At 49.9% G+C, this 16,080-nt stretch overlaps 1 protein-coding gene and 1 long non-coding RNA gene across 2 annotated transcripts in view; one reads left to right on the top strand and one right to left on the bottom strand.

Annotated features, from left to right (window-relative positions):
- Map3k21 (mitogen-activated protein kinase kinase kinase 21) overlaps nucleotides 1–11,631 on the bottom strand; it is a 37,171-nt gene extending 25,540 nt beyond the window's left edge. The window contains exon 1 of the mRNA XM_006982494.4: nucleotides 10,525–11,631. Coding sequence (XP_006982556.1) covers nucleotides 10,525–11,281 — 757 coding nt within the window. The 5' untranslated portion in view covers nucleotides 11,282–11,631. The remainder of the gene's footprint in view (nucleotides 1–10,524) is intronic.
- A 98-nt stretch (nucleotides 11,632–11,729) lies between these two features.
- On the top strand, nucleotides 11,730–15,794 carry LOC143273350 (uncharacterized). The gene is made up of 3 exons (XR_013051383.1): nucleotides 11,730–13,299; nucleotides 14,070–15,169; nucleotides 15,379–15,794. It is a non-coding gene; the product is annotated as an uncharacterized LOC143273350 (long non-coding RNA).
- The last annotated feature ends 286 nt before the right edge of the window (nucleotides 15,795–16,080 follow it).

Raw genomic sequence — 16,080 nt, 5'->3', positions numbered from 1 at the left:
AAACATCTTCTGCAAAGCTCTCACAGACGTCTGAACCCATGGAGATAATTTGCGAGATACCATGACTTCATGAAATTGGAAATTCAGAAGGCAAACCCATCAGAGGCAGACCACCCAGTTCAGCCCACACTTGCTGATGCCTGCCCATCTTTTTTTGTGCTGGGGTGTTAGTTTTTATTTTATCTAGCATTTCTCTGTGCAACTACATATAAAACTTAACTCCAGAAACTATTCTACCATTCCTCCAAGTGCCCACAGCAACACTGACCTCTGTAAGCCTCAATATATGCTGGGCTAGCTCCAGCAACGATACAGCACCCATTCTAACAGTAAAAATAGCATCAGTCATCTCCCATTGAGCAGAGCTGTTTCCACACAGTTCAGCTCTTAACGTGCCAGTCAGTCAGGGAAGAATTAAATCTCAGTTTATAGCCTAAAAATGCCACCCATGATCCCAGGGCTATACACAGAGGTGTGCCTGTATGGAAGATCTCTGACATCCTCCAGTCATGTCATGTTGTCCCAAGGAGGCAAGGCAACCAAAAACACCTGCTGACTGCATGAGTGCTTGAACAGTACTTCCCTGTAAGCTAAAAGCCTATTTTGTCCTTGTGAATTTTAAGAAAAAATAAACCCTATTAAAGAAGAAATGCAGCCCCTGATCCTTTAAGTGGGTACTCTTAACCACGGAAACAAGCACCAATGGTTAGCTCCTTCACCAGATTCCATTCCCCCCCTCACACCATCACTGACTTCATTTGCAAGGAATAATAATCCTTCTGCAAAGGCCCAGGCATCACAAAGGCTTGCCGTTGTGTAAAAACTGATTTCACGGACTCTCTTCCACTTACTACGTCATTCTTGTCACAAGTGGACAGGAAGGTGTGGTCTGCATGAGAAATGACTGCCCACAGAACCATGTGCATCAGCTCTGTTTTGGAAGGGGCGGGTCTTGAGGCTTGATCGCTCGGCCCCACTTCCGGTTCACACTCCTGCTCTCTGACCAGGGACAGAAAGTGACCTACTGCCTCACACTCCTGCCGCTGGGCCTTCCCCATCATGGTGGAGTTGATCTGTCTCCATATGAACCAAAATAAACCTGCCGCCCCTGAAGGGCCTTATCTGGAATCTGATCACAACAATGAGAAAAGTCACAATGCGGAAGACGCAGCAGCAATGAAAGCGGACCTCGAAATAGCCTTGTCCCCAGATCCACACCACATGTGACGGCCAGAGCATGGACTCCTGAACACAGGACAGCCGCTGGGAGGAAGAGGAGGGCTCTGGCCAGCAACAAGCCGGCTTCCTTCCTACGCTGGCAGGAGAGTGGCTTGTGCAATTAGCAGTTGTCCTGTCACAGTTTAGAAGCCAGCCTCTCTTTCCCCGGGTCCAAAGTTCCCCTAGCAACTGGCACTGCACACTCCAGATCAACACAAAACAAGTTAAAATAACACCTCGGTACCAACTGTAGGCCAGGGCTCCATGAAAGGCCCATTGTGTGAGACTCCGTTTCCAACTGGCATGGCAGAATTCCTGAAATTCCTTATCTTTTGGGCAATGTGACCGAAACCGCAACTTGCCACCTCAACAGGTAAATCAGACCTGGGCCTCCCTCCAAGTCTCGCCAGGTTTCAGGTGCACACAGGTTGGGTCTACTTCACTTCCGGTCCCTCCAAGTAGGAACGGCCATAGGTAGGGCTGGCCGTCTGGATCAGAGCCGCATCAAGCAGGGGGGCTGTCTGGCCTCAGAAACGTGAATTCTCCTCAGCAGCGGAGCTGTGAGCCTTTGCAGACCTTCCCCGAGACTGCGGCTAGAGCTCTCTGCCTTGCCAGTGGGCTCCGTTCTTCAGCACCAGGCCTTACGCTTAGCCACCCACCCAACCATGAGGCAGAGAGTCCTCCAGCCTCTCTGAAGTCTCTCTCCTCTTGGCCTTTGTGAATTTGTTGGCATGAAGCATTTCTTAAAGCAATTACAGCATACCCATTCTATTTTCTCCGACATTTATGGGGTCACTGAATCCAGACTCCATTCTATCTGTGAGACAGATGGGTCTCAATTAATCTTTAACTAGGAATGTATTATTTTAAAAAAAAAAAATCAACAAGTAGAGAAAAGGGACAAAGTAGAACACATTTACAAGCACCATTAATCTTGGCCTAGGGTCACAAGGTCACCTCACGAATGTCCATTTTGCACACGCTAGGGGGCACTGGGTGTGGGATGGAAGGGAGCTGTCTATATTTACTATACCATCCTTGTCTTTCTTCTCATCTCAATCCTGAGCCATGGAAGAAGGGCCTGAGTCTGACCTGGCTTTCAAGTCTATCTGCCATCCTTTGACATGATCTTTCCAGCTCTTTCTTGTATTCCCCACACAAACCCCACATTCTAACAATTCTGGTATCCGAAGTCATTGCAAATTTTAAAACAAAATAAAAAAAACGACAGCATCGTCTCCATGTCCCCACCTCCCAGCACCTGCTCACCGTGTGAAAACCCTCCAATAAGCCAGGCTCTCTGAACTCCTCATGGACCAGGAGCCATCATTGGGATCCCGAGTGGATCCTGCTTCAGCAGTGAAGAATTTATAAAGAGCCCTTTCAGCTGGGCAATGGTGGAGCATGCCTTTAATCCCAGCACTGGGAAGGTGGAGCCAAGCAGATCTCTGTGAGTTCGAGGCCAGCCTGGTCTACGGAGCAAGATCCAGTACAAGCACCACAACTACACAGAGAAACCCTGTCTCACAAAACAAAAACAAAAACAAAAAAATAAAAAAGAGCCCTTTCCTGGTGCCTTCCCCCTAACTTGATGAAAGTTTCCTCTCTTCTAATAATTAATTTTTATTGTATGTGTCAATGTTCTGTCCACATGTGTGTATGTGCACCATGTACCTCCCCAGTGCCCTCAGAGGCCAGAACAGGGAATCAGACCCCCTGGAAGTGGAGCCACCTTGTGCGTGCTGGGAACACGGCACCTGGGCCTGGCATGTTCGTGTATTTTGTTGTGTCTTTGTTGGCTGAATGGGTAACCAAATAACCAAGACTGTACGTGAGGAATGGTTGGGAGGAAGGGAAATTATGATAAGCTCTGTCACCTTATATCACCTGCCAAGTGTAAAACCACTCACCTCTGCCCTCCTGAGAAAGGATCACAACCCAGTCATAAAGGAAGAGGCTGTAAAAATAATCACAGCCAAGCAGGTGTCCTCAGAGCACACTGCTCCCAGAAGTCTACCCCAGACCCACCTCCGCTGGCCTCAGAGAACCCCTTCCCCGCCTTGCTTCGCCTGCAAGCTGTTCCTGCTTGTGTCCTCTCTTCCCCTGGCTCCCCTGACTCCCTCCCTTCCCTCATTCTGATCCATGGAGTTTTCACTCCAACAGGGCCCTCTGCATCTGCTCTCACACTGTTGCCCGTGACATCCAAAGAACCGAAAACATACCCAAGACAACACGAGACCACACACCTTTGACTCCTGAGACAAGTCAAAGCTTTGCAGACCCCGAGGGTTCAGACAAGCCTTCTCGTATCTCCCTTTCACTCCTTCCCTCCATGCCAACTTCCTGCTAAGAACCTCGACACAGCTTCCCTCCCCTCCCACGAGAACACAATTCAAGACCTGGGATTTTCCTAAAAGCCACTCTTTGGGAGGACAATCTAGAGCATTGTGGCCACCCTGACAAAAGAACATTCTCTGTGCTTTCCTTGAGACATGGTCTCACTTTGTAGCCCAGGCTGGCTCTCCTGCCTATGCTAGCATGCCCAGCTTTCTTGCTGTTGTTTTGTTTTGACAGAGAGTCTTATACTGTGTAGCCCAGGCTGACCCAGAACTCACCATTGTAGCACCATTGTAGCAATTCTCCTGCCTCATCCTCCCAAATCCTAGTATTCCAAACATGAGCTCACCATACCTGACTGTCAACTCCCTTCCAACCTAAGACCTTAGACTAAGCAACCAACTGATTTAATGTCTGTCTCACACACTAGGGGGAAGAAATTGTTTCCCCTTTGTCTACTACAGAGAGCCAAGAGCCTGGAAAGATTCCTGACACCTAATATACAGTCAATAAATAACCAGTGTGTGTGTGTGTGTGTGTGTGTGTGTGTGTGTGTGTGTGTGTGTGTGTGTGTACGAATGAATTTGCTTACTAAGTACAAGAAGACAGACTTCTGCAAAGAAAACCCAGATACAGTTAACTAAAATAGACCCCCCACATCACTCACAAACCAAATGCACGAGACAAGCCTTTGCAACAGTATTCTGTCATCATGGAAAACTGTTCACGGCTCATGGCATGAGAACTTTATATGGACATTTCTATCAGCTCAGCACGTTAACAGTGGAAGCACCTATAGAAAGCAGGCTGGGGGCTAAAGAGGCAGCTCCATCAGTGAAGTGCCTGTGGGTGAGAGACCCTCAAAAACTAAAACCAAGGTGGACAGATGCTCAGACCACACACACACACAAGAAAATGAGGGCTGGAGAGATGGCTCAGGGGTTAAGAGCACTGGCTGCTCTTCCAGAGGACTCAGGTTTGATTCCAGCATCTACAGGGTGACTCAAGACCACCTGTACCTCCGGTTTTATTGGGCTTGGTAACCTCTCATGCCTTTAGTGGGCACCAAGCATGCACCTGGTGAACAGATATACATGCAGGCAAAATACCCATACACATAAAATAAAAAAGAAAGAAAGGAGATTTTTAAAAAGAAAAGAAAATTTTCAACCAGGCAGTGAACCAAATGAATATACTCCAAGTCTCCAGGGAATCGAAAGTTGAAGCATACCGTGATTTGTTCATAAATTATCAACCATGTGTGTGAAGCTGATGTCCGAGGGTCACTTCCCTTGCACTGCTGCTATCGGGCAATCTCTGACTGCACCATCATAAAGCAGACAATGGCATCTTGTTCCTAAGTTACACACACTGTGCACACACACACCCTTGCATGGCATCAAGGCTCGGTGCCTGGCCACATTGGAAGCACTTCCTTCCACAAGCCCCATCCCGGCCTCTCCATCCAGGCACACCTGTAACTGCTACTGTTCCTTATAGTGCCGGTCGCCCCCATGGCAATGTTTACCCAACTGCCTTTGAACCAGGGGACAGATTTTTCCCACAGGACTTGAGTCAGGCTCCAAGAGAGGGTTTCTGTACACAATGCCACAAATCAGGACGTTCTGTAACTTGACCGTGGTCACACAGCCACCAGGAGATGACACTGATATATTCAAATCGAGGATTGGGGACGTGGCTCAGTTGGTGGGGTGCTTGGCTAGCATGCAGCAAGCCCTGGATTCCATCCCAGCAGTCAGGAAGTAGAGGCAGAAGGATCAGAAGTCCAAGGTCATGCCTGTCTGCCTACAGAGGTGACGCCAGCCTGTTATACATCAGACTCTCTCTCAAAACAAAAGAAAACAAATTCAGACCTGAGTGACCTTAAGTGAACGCTCTGACCCTTGAAGATTCCGGTAATGTTAAGCATTCACGTGTTAGCGTGAGCAAGCAAGGACTACACTGTGGGTCTCAGGCCTCGCCCTTAAATTCCTGGAAGCCATCTTATGGGACAGCAATGACAGCCTTCACTCACCTCACACCTACCTTGATCCCTTCTGCTCATTAGCTGGTCATTAAAAACATGAGGAGTCAGGGCTCGGGATACAGCCCAGCGGTAGAGCACGTGTATAGCACACACTTGCCTAGCACACACTAGCCCTGTGTTCCACCCAGCAAGGAAAATACACACAGACAATAAATAAACAAATAAGCAACACAAGTCAGATCACACCAGTTCTGGGCACAATGTGCTCGATCCCAGGCTCCCAGGCAGAGGCATCTCAGCTCCATGAGCCCACAGGTCTGACCATGTGTACCTGGCTTCAAGCTCTCCACCCCAGGCTGCTTCCTGCGGCCCTGCTCTGGGATGGTTCCCTCTCCTCCACCACCACCCACTCTCTCACCAGCTTGATTATTACCCTGCAGACATGCTAACACTGACCCAGCGTGACTGCCAGGCCTTACATTGGACTCTGATGGCAGAGACACTGTCCCTGTCCCTTGCCTTGCCACAGTGTCCCCGTGATCAAGAAAGGGCCAAGGAGGTTTAAATGTGTCCTGGAGCACAAGGTGTTGTTTTTGCCTCTTCTCCAGATGTATACGTAAAAACCTGCTGGCTCTGCTGGCTCCGATCTATCATTCCAGCTGCTCGGGAGGCTGGATTTGAAAGTGCAAGGTTTGCCTAGGCTACAGAATTCTTGCAAGGCCAGCCAGCACTCCATGGCCAGACCATGTGTCAGAATAAAAACAGAAGGAGGTCTGAGGATGCAGCTCAGGGAGTGACTGAGGAATTTCTCGGGAGACCCCAGGCTCCATCCCTGTGGGGCAGGGGGCAGTTTCCATGGTTTCTCAGAACTGCCTTGTTTCATTCTCCAGCAGGGCACAAGGGCAGACAGACAGACAGCTCAGCCAGCCACGCTTGCTCCGTGCTGTGCTCCCTAGGAGTCCGGGGCCCAGCGTCTCTTACCACTGTGAAGTTCAAACCTGCCGCTACTTTAGGGTTGCAGGGGGCGTGGTTCAGTGGGTAAAAGACTTGCTGTGCAGACATGAGGACCAGATTTGATCTCCCAGAACCCGAATGAAAACGCCAGGCATGGTGGCCCTTACTTATAATCCAGTACTGGGGCAGTGGAGACAGCCGGACCCCTGGGGCCAGCAGCCAGCAAGCCTAGCCAAATTGGGAAGGCTTTGTCTCAAAATACAAGGTACAGCATCCAGAGGAATGACACCTAAGGCTGACTCCTCTGGCCTCTACACACACACACACACACACACACACACACACACACACACACACACACCTGCAGCTTTGGCTCAACTTTCAGTTTGTAAACATCAGTTAAAAAAGGCAAACGTTGTCCATGTCATTGATGCTTCACCACAGACAAGTCCCCAAGACTTAAAACACACTAGAAAAGAAAATCTGTCAAAAGGTATAGAATCACTGGTTAGGGTGGCCCATGCCTTTAATACCAGCACTCAGGTGGTAGACACAGGTAGGACTCTGTGAGTTCAAGGCCAGCCTGGTCTATAGAGTGAGATCCAGGACAGCCAGGGTTGTTCTGCATAGAAACCACGTCTTAAAAAAAAACAAGAAAAAAAAAAGAAAGAAGGAAAAGAAGAAGAAAAAAAGCGTGTACACTCTTCCAACGAATTCAAACCTTTGTTTAAACAGTAATTCCCCCCACCGAGTGGGGTGTGAGCCCTCTCCTACTGTTCAGTCACGAGGGTTGACTGCAGAGCGAAGCAAATCTCAATATTGACTCAAGGCCCTGTGTGCAGTCAGTAACTCACTACCACCGTCAGCAAACAACACAGTCAAACACAGCCTGCCAAAGCCATGTTGCTACACTCCCCAGTCAGAGTGAGAAGGGAAAGCCTCCTACACTGGAGGGAATTCTAAAATACCTCATCTGTCCACTAAACAGATAAAACAGACATCAAGGACAGAGCCCTGTGCGCCTCATCGTCATTTGGACACTGCAGGCCACATTCAAATATCTCTTTTCATTCTAATTAAGTAATTACAATTATGGTGATATCACAACAAATCCTTGGCCAAGCTAGAGTCTGGCCAACTAATCCATTTAAAGTGCTTTTTTTATTTAAAGCTTTTTAGTGTTTTGAGACAAGGTCTTATATAGCCCAAGCTGGCGTCAAACTCAGCATGTATCTTAGGATAACCTTGAACTTCTGAACCTCCAGCCTCCACCTTCTGAGTACAGTAATCACAAGAATTTGCCACATGCCCAGTTTCTGGGGTGCTGGAGATGGAGCCTCAAGCTAAGAAAGCACTCTAGGAACTGAGCTCTATCTGCTGCTTACAACGGCAACATTTTAAAATAAAGGAAGCCTTGTCTGTCTTTGAAGAGATTAAAAACACCCTAGGGTGTGGAGCTGTTTGTTCTAAGGGCAAAAGATTTCCAAAAGCTAAGTTAGGAAGGAACTGCCTCCGAAGTACAAAGTGTCTCCCAGACATGCAGCAGCCTCACGTTGGCTGGTGTCAACAGAAACCATTTAACTTATTTTAGAACGATTTCAAAGTATTGGGAATTCTTTAAAGGTTCACCTTTTATGTGAGAGAGTGTAAGCAAGGCTTCCCATGCCCTCCTGTGCTTTAATCACACCTGACAGACATAAACTGCTTGTGATAAACTGCTGGTGAACATGTGGTATGGCCCTCAAGATGCCCCGAGCCAGGACTAGCGACATAGCCCAGACAGTAAAGCACTGGCTTGCGATCATGTGTGCCTAAGAGAGAGTCCATGTGCAAAAAGCTGGGAGTGCTGGTGCATTCCTGTAATCCCAGCACAGGGAAAGAAACGGATGGAATCTTGAGGCTCACTAGCCAGTCAGCCTAGTCTAGTATAAGCAAGTTTCTAGGTCAGAGAGCCTGTCTCAGTCAAAAGGTAAAAGGTACTGGAGGAATGAAAAAAGTCCCGAGGCTGCCCTCTGGTCTCCACATGCATGTGCTTGCAACTGCATACTCAAATAAAGAACCATCCACCAAACCAGACTGGGTACAATGCAAAAGCAGTAGCTACAGCCTTGTACCTTCGGTGTGAGGATTGATGCATCTTGAGCACTAATTTGGACAGAATGAACTTGCAGAATACCAGGTTCTGGGTTATCATGGAGCTCCTGCAGAGGAGGGGATAGTATGATGCACTATCACTGTTCTTCAGACGCCCTCCAGGGTCAGGCTGGGGTCTTACCTTGTTCTGTGGCAGCAGGCTACATGCATACTGCTCTCAATGACAACATACTTCAGGAACTAAGAACGGTTGATGGTAGTAACTATGAAGTATGTATATAAATAAAGCTCCTTGAAGATCATGCTGTGGTGCAGGAGAACAGCTTAGTAAAGTGTCTGCTGTGTAAGTGCAAGGACAGGACCTGAGTTCCATCTTCAGAACCCACAAGAGTGTGGCAGCACACACTTATGACCCCAGCAGCGGGGAGGCCTAGACGGCAGAATTCATGGGGCTCAATGGGTCAGCCAGCCTTGCCAAATCTTGTGAATTCCAGGGACATGAGAGACTCTATCCCAGTAAAAAGGTGTAAGGCACCTGAAGAAAGGACACTCAAGGTTTACTTCAGGCCTTCACATGCAGGAGCACACACATGCACCCCCTCACACATGTGCACCTGGACATGCATAAATACATACACATGAGAGAAAAACATGTTGCACATTAGTATGACACAGTTCTTAAAGCAAACCACTTCAGGGACCTTCATTCAGTCAGCTGACACACACAATGACCACCATCACTTCTTCACGACATGCTTCCTTAGACTCCCTACTTACTCATCACTGGAACAGCTGAGACCTAAATTAGACAGGCTGGGAGAAGAGATTGAGGGCCATTCAATGCTCATGCATAGCTACAACATTCAACTTATTCATAATTTGCATAATGGAGAAAGTATGTTTGTAACTCTCAAATATATTTCTCTACTGAAGGATTTGATAGCAAAAGAAAATCCGTGCTAGCATACAAAGAAAGTACCATTCATTCCCCTGACTACTGTCTTTCTGCAGAAGACACTGATGTCCTTCCAGCTAGCACCTGTCCCAACAGGTTTCAGAGGTCTGATGGACATGCAACACTGGCTGGTCAGCACCACCTCTGGTTGAATCCTTTAGTCTTGCAAGAGACTCCATTTCACTCTAGGAGGGGAAGGCTCTTCATTAGGGAAAAAGCAACCTCAAACAGCAATCCTCTAGCTCGCTTACACAGCAAATCTTAGTAGGGTTTGTGTTTAGATCACATGCCAGCTCTCTGCTAATATCTGGGAAATCCACTCTGACTTATAGATAAGGTAACTAACACCAATCAGATATTTCAGGTTTCCAGTAGAGTACAGGATCCATGCACTTGTTCTCAGCCCAGATGGGCGCTTCCAATTTGTAGGAAAGATTCCTCCAAACAACAGTAAGGTCATGTTTCATATACAGACATCTGAATGGTAAAGTTTTGGGGAAGCCCAAAGGACAAGAACCCATGTTCACAGTGAGATGATATGGGGGCAAAGCACCCCAAGGGAGTGCCTGCTTGGAATGCATTAAGTCCTGTGTTTGCAGTGTGTACCAGAAAAAGGCATTAGAAACTTGTAAAGTGGAAGGAAATGGGGAGGGGGGGTTGATGACGGAGAGCAGGCTAGACATACTCGGCTTAAGGTCAGGGCCGGCAAAGTCCTGTGCAAACGAATTGGGAGACCTATACAGACATATAAACACTCCCTGGGGTTTCCTGCGGGTCCAGAGAGTAACAAGAATTTACCTACCACCAAGCCGGTCCCTGTCTTTTAAAAAGATGCCCAAGGGTAATAACGCCAGGGTGAGCACAAACCGACCTAAAACAAGTTAATCAGGGCCTGTCTTCCAGCTCTCAGAGTCCTGGGCAGACCAGACCCCTCTCTTTGCTCCTGGCACCCCCTTCCCTTGGGTCTAGTCTCACTTACTGTTGCTGGACTTGAGGTCGCGGTGCAGAATAGGCACCACAGCCTCCTCATGCAGGTAGAGCATACCGCGGGCAATCTGCACCGCCCAGTTGACCAGCACGTGAGGGGGGATGCGGCGTGCGCGGCGGGGGCCTGGAGCTCGGGGATCCGGTGCGGCGGCTGCCAGCGCGCGGTTGAGTGCCCCGCCGCGCGCGAACTCCAGCACCAGGCAGAGGTGCGGCTGCTGTAGGCACACACCCCGCAGCTGGATGATGTTAGGGTGCCGCAGCATGGCAAAGAGCCGCGCCTCGCGCCGTACGCTCTCGGCCGCCGCCGCCGCGTCCTGCTCAGGGTCCCGGCGTGCCGCCTTCACCGCCACCTCCTGGCCCTGCCAAGTGGCTCGGTACACCTGGCCGAAGCCGCCAGCTCCGATCAGCTCCTTGAGCTCCAGGCGCTCGAAGTCCACATGCACCGGTGAGTAGGGCTGCGGCAGGGGCGGCGCAGGCGGCGGCACCGGGCCACACGGCGCCACGTAGCTGGCGGGAAAGATGCCCAGGCGTCTCTGCACTTGGCCGGCCCACCAGCCCTCGTCGCCTGACACCGCCGCGTCCTGGGACAGCACCTCCACCAGCTGGCCGCGCCTCAGGCTCAGCTCGTCCTCGCCGCGCGCATCGAAGTCATAAAGTGCGGCCCACATCCCGGAGGAGGAGCACCCCGAGTCGCCCCGGCCTGGGGACCGTGGCGTGTCTGCCGTGCCCTCGGCTCCAGGTAGTGCCATAGGGGCGATTGAGAGGTCGCTGGTGGTCCAAGAGCCCTAGCCACCACCTCAGCTTCCCTGGCCTCCAACGGTGCGCTTCATCGGTCCAAGCCAACAGGGAAGGGGTGCAGGGATTGAGCGGGACAACAGAGGTCACGCCCACTCCCCGAGGGCTTTGGCCTCAGCTCTGCCCCTTGTTTGGCTAGCTTTCCTTCTGCCGCTGGCGCAGATGCCGGGTGGCGGTGCTGGGCCTGACGTGGACTCCCGCGCGCTCCCCAGTAGACGCCCCCCAGCCCCGCCTCCTTTAGCGACTCGGTCCTCCAGGTTCCCCCTGGCACCAGCCCTGTCTCCGCCGAGTTCGTCACCCCTGGTATCCACCCTCCAGATCCATTAGTCCCGCCCTAGTGCCCGTCCCGCCCTCCGGGTTCTTTAGCCCCTGGAACTAGCTCAGGAGCCTGACCTGAACCCGCCTTCTGGACCTGACACGCCCCCTATATATCCATTCCGCCAAGTGAACACTTCTGTCCCTGCAATTCTGCTCTCTCGGACCGGGTCCTCCCTCCAAGCTTCCCTGGTTCCACCCCTGGTGCCCGCCCTTCCTTTCCAATTTCATTCTCCAAGTTCATTGGTGCCCCTGGATCCACCCCTCCAGGTCATTAGCCCCTCCCTGGTGCCCACCCTTCCCAAGTTCATTCTCCAAGTTCATTGGTGCTCCTGGAGCCACACCTCAAGGTTCATTTACCTCGCCCTGGTGCCTGCCTTCTCGGCTCTTCCCTCCACTCTGAGTTCAAGAGTAACCCTGAATCTTCACCCCGGAGCCACCCTCTACAGGTCCTTTAGGAGTCTGGACATGGCCGGCGAGCGCTTGTCTCCAGGATCTGACCTCTAGATCACTCGGTCCCCTCTACCGCCCTTCAAGGTCCGCACCTGCTTTCTAAGTCCGTTCTGACCCCGCCCCCCAGACTGTCAATCTTTTCACGTCCATTTGTGTCTTACTCTGAGCCCGCCCTCCAGCGTCCTCGCTGCTCTCCAGGGCCTAGGAAAGCCGCGCTCACGTGGCCCGGAGGGCGGAGCAAGCCTGGGACCTCTTAGAGCTTTCCGGAGAATTAAAGAGATCTTGATGCATAAGAATGGATGGGCTCCGCTGTGAAAAGAGGAAGATAAAGAGAAGAGGATCCTTGCGCTCCAGATGTCAAGTGACAGACCATCCTAGCAACAGATGCTCGTATATGGGCCAGGAATGCTTGGTCTCACCAGGCTGCAAGCATGGAAAGTCTCCAGATGCCCGAGTGCGGCGAGCCCCAGTCGCATAACCCCAAAAGCTGATGCATCCCTGTGCCTGCAGGGCTCCGGTGTCATGGATCTCCAGGTCGCACCTAGCCGGGTGCACCCACCGGCTCCGATGTAGGCTACTGTTAAATTTCACACCCGAGAAGAGCCGCTGAGGTGCCTATTTAACATGTCAAAGCGGACACTAGCAGCCAGGTTTTCTGGGTGTCCCTCAGTCTCTACCTACTACAGGGTCCTCCTGACTTGGCTACCCCATCTCCTACCCTGAACTCTCTAGCCCAGGGATGTGGCTACTCTTCCCTACATAGTCCAGACATTTTGGTTACCCACACTGTTTGTACCTTTGGCCTCCCGGCTTCTGCACCTGGTTCCCTCTCTCCCCCACCCCTTCCCCTCTCCCACGCGGCCCAGCTCAGTCTGGTCATGTCCATTCTGGACTCTCCCACACGTCTCTGCCTCTGACTATGCTCTCCCGCGTATCTATAATAAACTTTCTTCTCCACCATACCTAGGAGCCGTCATGTATGTCATTTTCTTTTTATCTATTTTTTTCATTCAGCTGCCTTAGCGGCCCCTGTGAGCTACAGGTTGCCAGGGTGCTGCAACCAATGAAGCTTAAAACAAACAGAGAATACAGCTACAAAATCATCCCAGGAAATCAACAGAATGTACTAAGACGGGGCTTCCCGACCAGTGACAAAGAAGGATGAGCCTTAATACTAAAGCCTTATAAGCCTCCTTACAAGGAGGTTTTGTATTGTTTCTGCTGCTTCCTGATTGGTTTGGTTTGTCTTCTTGTTTGTTTTTGGTGTCTGAATTTGCTCATCTGTAAAATGTTAAAGGCAGTGGGTGGTGTTTTCCTCATGGGGTGGCCGTGAAGAACCTGGAGGGTGCTTACTGCATAGTAATTCTCAAATAGTGCTTGGTACCAATACTAATACTTCTTTCTTGAGGCAAGGTTTTATACATAGCCCCTTCTGGCCTTGTACACACTTTAGAACACAGGTTGGCCTGGGACTCACAGCCATGCTCCAGCCTCAGCCTCCTGAATGCTGAGGTTATGGGTGTGAGGCGGCAGCCAAGCTCAGCATTTCCTAATAGAGCAAGCAAATGTCTGCCAGGACCCCCTTCACAAACACATTTTCTAGCTTTTCTATTATTTTTATGAATATACTTTTTAGACTGTGTGTGTGTGTGTGTGTGTGTGCGTGTGTGTGTGTGTGTGTGTGTTGCACGTGTGTGCCCAGGTACAGAGACTAGAAGAAGACATCTTCTCCATCCTATGCCTGGGAGATAAAAACCTCTCACTGAACCTGGAGCTAAGTTGACAATCAGTGAGTCCCAGGGATGCTCTCATCGCCCCATGATGCACTGGTGTTACAGAGATGGCTACACCAGGCATTTTATTTGGTCCTGGGAATTCAAACTCAAGTCTTCCTGCCTTTGTGACAAGTGCTTTTACCCACTGCGCCATCTCTTCAGCCCTAACTTTTCTGCTTTTCTAATATTCACACTGCAGTTGCCTTCTGCCTCTGACAAACAATATGGATTTTCATCTCCAAGCAGTGAAGTCAAGACTCGTGTGATGAAGCTGAGAGTGAATCACCCTAAAAGAAAAGGATTTGTGGAAACTCCATTGGCACAAGGATAAAACGAAATCACCAGGACAGAAGCCTGATGGCAAAGACTTCCATGAAAAGACTTGGGGGTGCAGGCTACAAAGTGGCTTCACCCTCCTCTGCAGCCTGCTTCCGCTTTAGTTTCTGGTCTGATAGGAACTCCATGGGTCATTACAGCTAAGAGCTTCTCTGTCATGGACACTCACGCTACTCAGAGAGGAGCCAGGGTCCTGCAGAGGAAGAGGAGGGAATGTTGCCAGTGGAAGGAGAGCTTAACATCTAAAATCTCAGCTTCTATGGGGTTGGGAAGATGGTTCAGCAGTAAAGAATTCTGACTGCTCTTCCAGAGGACTTGAGTTGGTTCCCAACACTCCCATGGTGGCTCACAACAGCCTGTAACTCCAGTTCTGGGATATGATGCCCTCTTATGGCCTCCATGGGTACTGCATGCACATGGTGCATATACACTTAGGCACACAGGCATGAACATAAATAAATATTAAAAATAAGAATAAAAACCTGCTTCTGTAGTGTGGAAGGAGTGTAGTGTTATGGGGGAAAGAAACCAAATACACAAGAGATGAACTGGTCCTGGAGGCACACACCTCAGTCCCAGCCCTTGGGAGGTAGGGGCAGGAGGATCATGAGTTCCGGGCTAGTGCAGGCTACACGGAGAGACTTGGTCTCAAAATCACAAGAACTGCAGGGGTGAGGAAATGGAGACAGTGAAAAGTCATTGTCCTTGACTTTGGGATCTGAGAGGGTCAACACAGGCCTGCGGAAATAACTCCAAAGATAAGGCGTAGGGTGGATGAGAGACGAAAAGAGAACCCGAACAGAGGCAACCCGGAAACCTGCTGTGGCCAACCCTGATGCCCCTCGATGACAGGGACCGAAGCTTGCCTGAGAAGAGCCGAGGAGGAAACCAGAGCACAGATGATCTTAAGGCTGAGTCTGCATTCGAATTTCAGGAGAGACTAGAAGCCAGAGAGGCCAAGGAGTAAGAAAAGTATTTCCTCAAGACCTGGGGGTAGGGGGAGTGTGGTTGGTACATTGTGCATCCCAATAAACTTATCTGGGGGTCAGGAAACAGAACAGCCACTATGTTAAACATAGCAATTCCTGTTACAAGGGAGTGTTTTAAAATCTGGGGGGGAAAAAATGGGCCGGTGAGATGGCTCAGCATAATGACCTGCGTTTAATCCACAGGGTCTACACGGTGGAAGAGGAAACTGATCCCTCAAGTTGACCTCCACAAGTGTACACGGTGCATGTGCATATTTGAATGGATACACACATGTACCCCAAATGTAATTTAAAATTTCAATCTGGAAAAAAAGATGCTAGGAATAGAAAAATGCTTTCCTCAATGTTTACTTATGTATGGCACCCATCTTTCCTTTTATATTTCTGTTCAGAAAACAGAGTTGCAGAAAGGTGACAGTTTAGTGGGATGGCCTTTGCTGGGTCCTATGGCTAATGTCAAGACAGAAAAAATGTTGACAGAGAGCTTCAGAATTCAGAAACATCAGCTGTCATTGCCCGCCCTGGATCCCATCTTGGAATCAAGTGTGTGTGTGTGTGTGTGTGTGTGTGTGTGTGTGTGTGTGTGTGTGTGTGTGTGTGTGTGTGTGTTTGTAAAGTGTGTGTGTGTGAGTGTGTGTGTGTGTGTGTGTGTGTGTGTGTGTGTGTGTGTGTGTGCTGTATGCCAGGGAGCAAAATAAAATAACTATTGACATGAACTCTCCATTATTAGGGGGGAGTTTTTTCTACTGTGAATAAGAGAAAGGAAATATCCGGAGGCATCTGGAAGAGTCCAGAGCAGAGGGAAAAGAAAGCAGACTGGACATGGTCAGGCCTTGGGAAGTGGGAGAGAAGAGGGAAGATAGAGAGAGAGCAAGAGACAGAGAC

The sequence above is a fragment of the Peromyscus maniculatus genome, chromosome 5 (assembly GCF_049852395.1).
Source record: "Peromyscus maniculatus bairdii isolate BWxNUB_F1_BW_parent chromosome 5, HU_Pman_BW_mat_3.1, whole genome shotgun sequence".
In the NCBI taxonomy this organism is placed as follows: Eukaryota; Metazoa; Chordata; class Mammalia; order Rodentia; family Cricetidae; genus Peromyscus; species Peromyscus maniculatus.
This window is presented reverse-complemented; position numbering and strand designations above follow the sequence as displayed.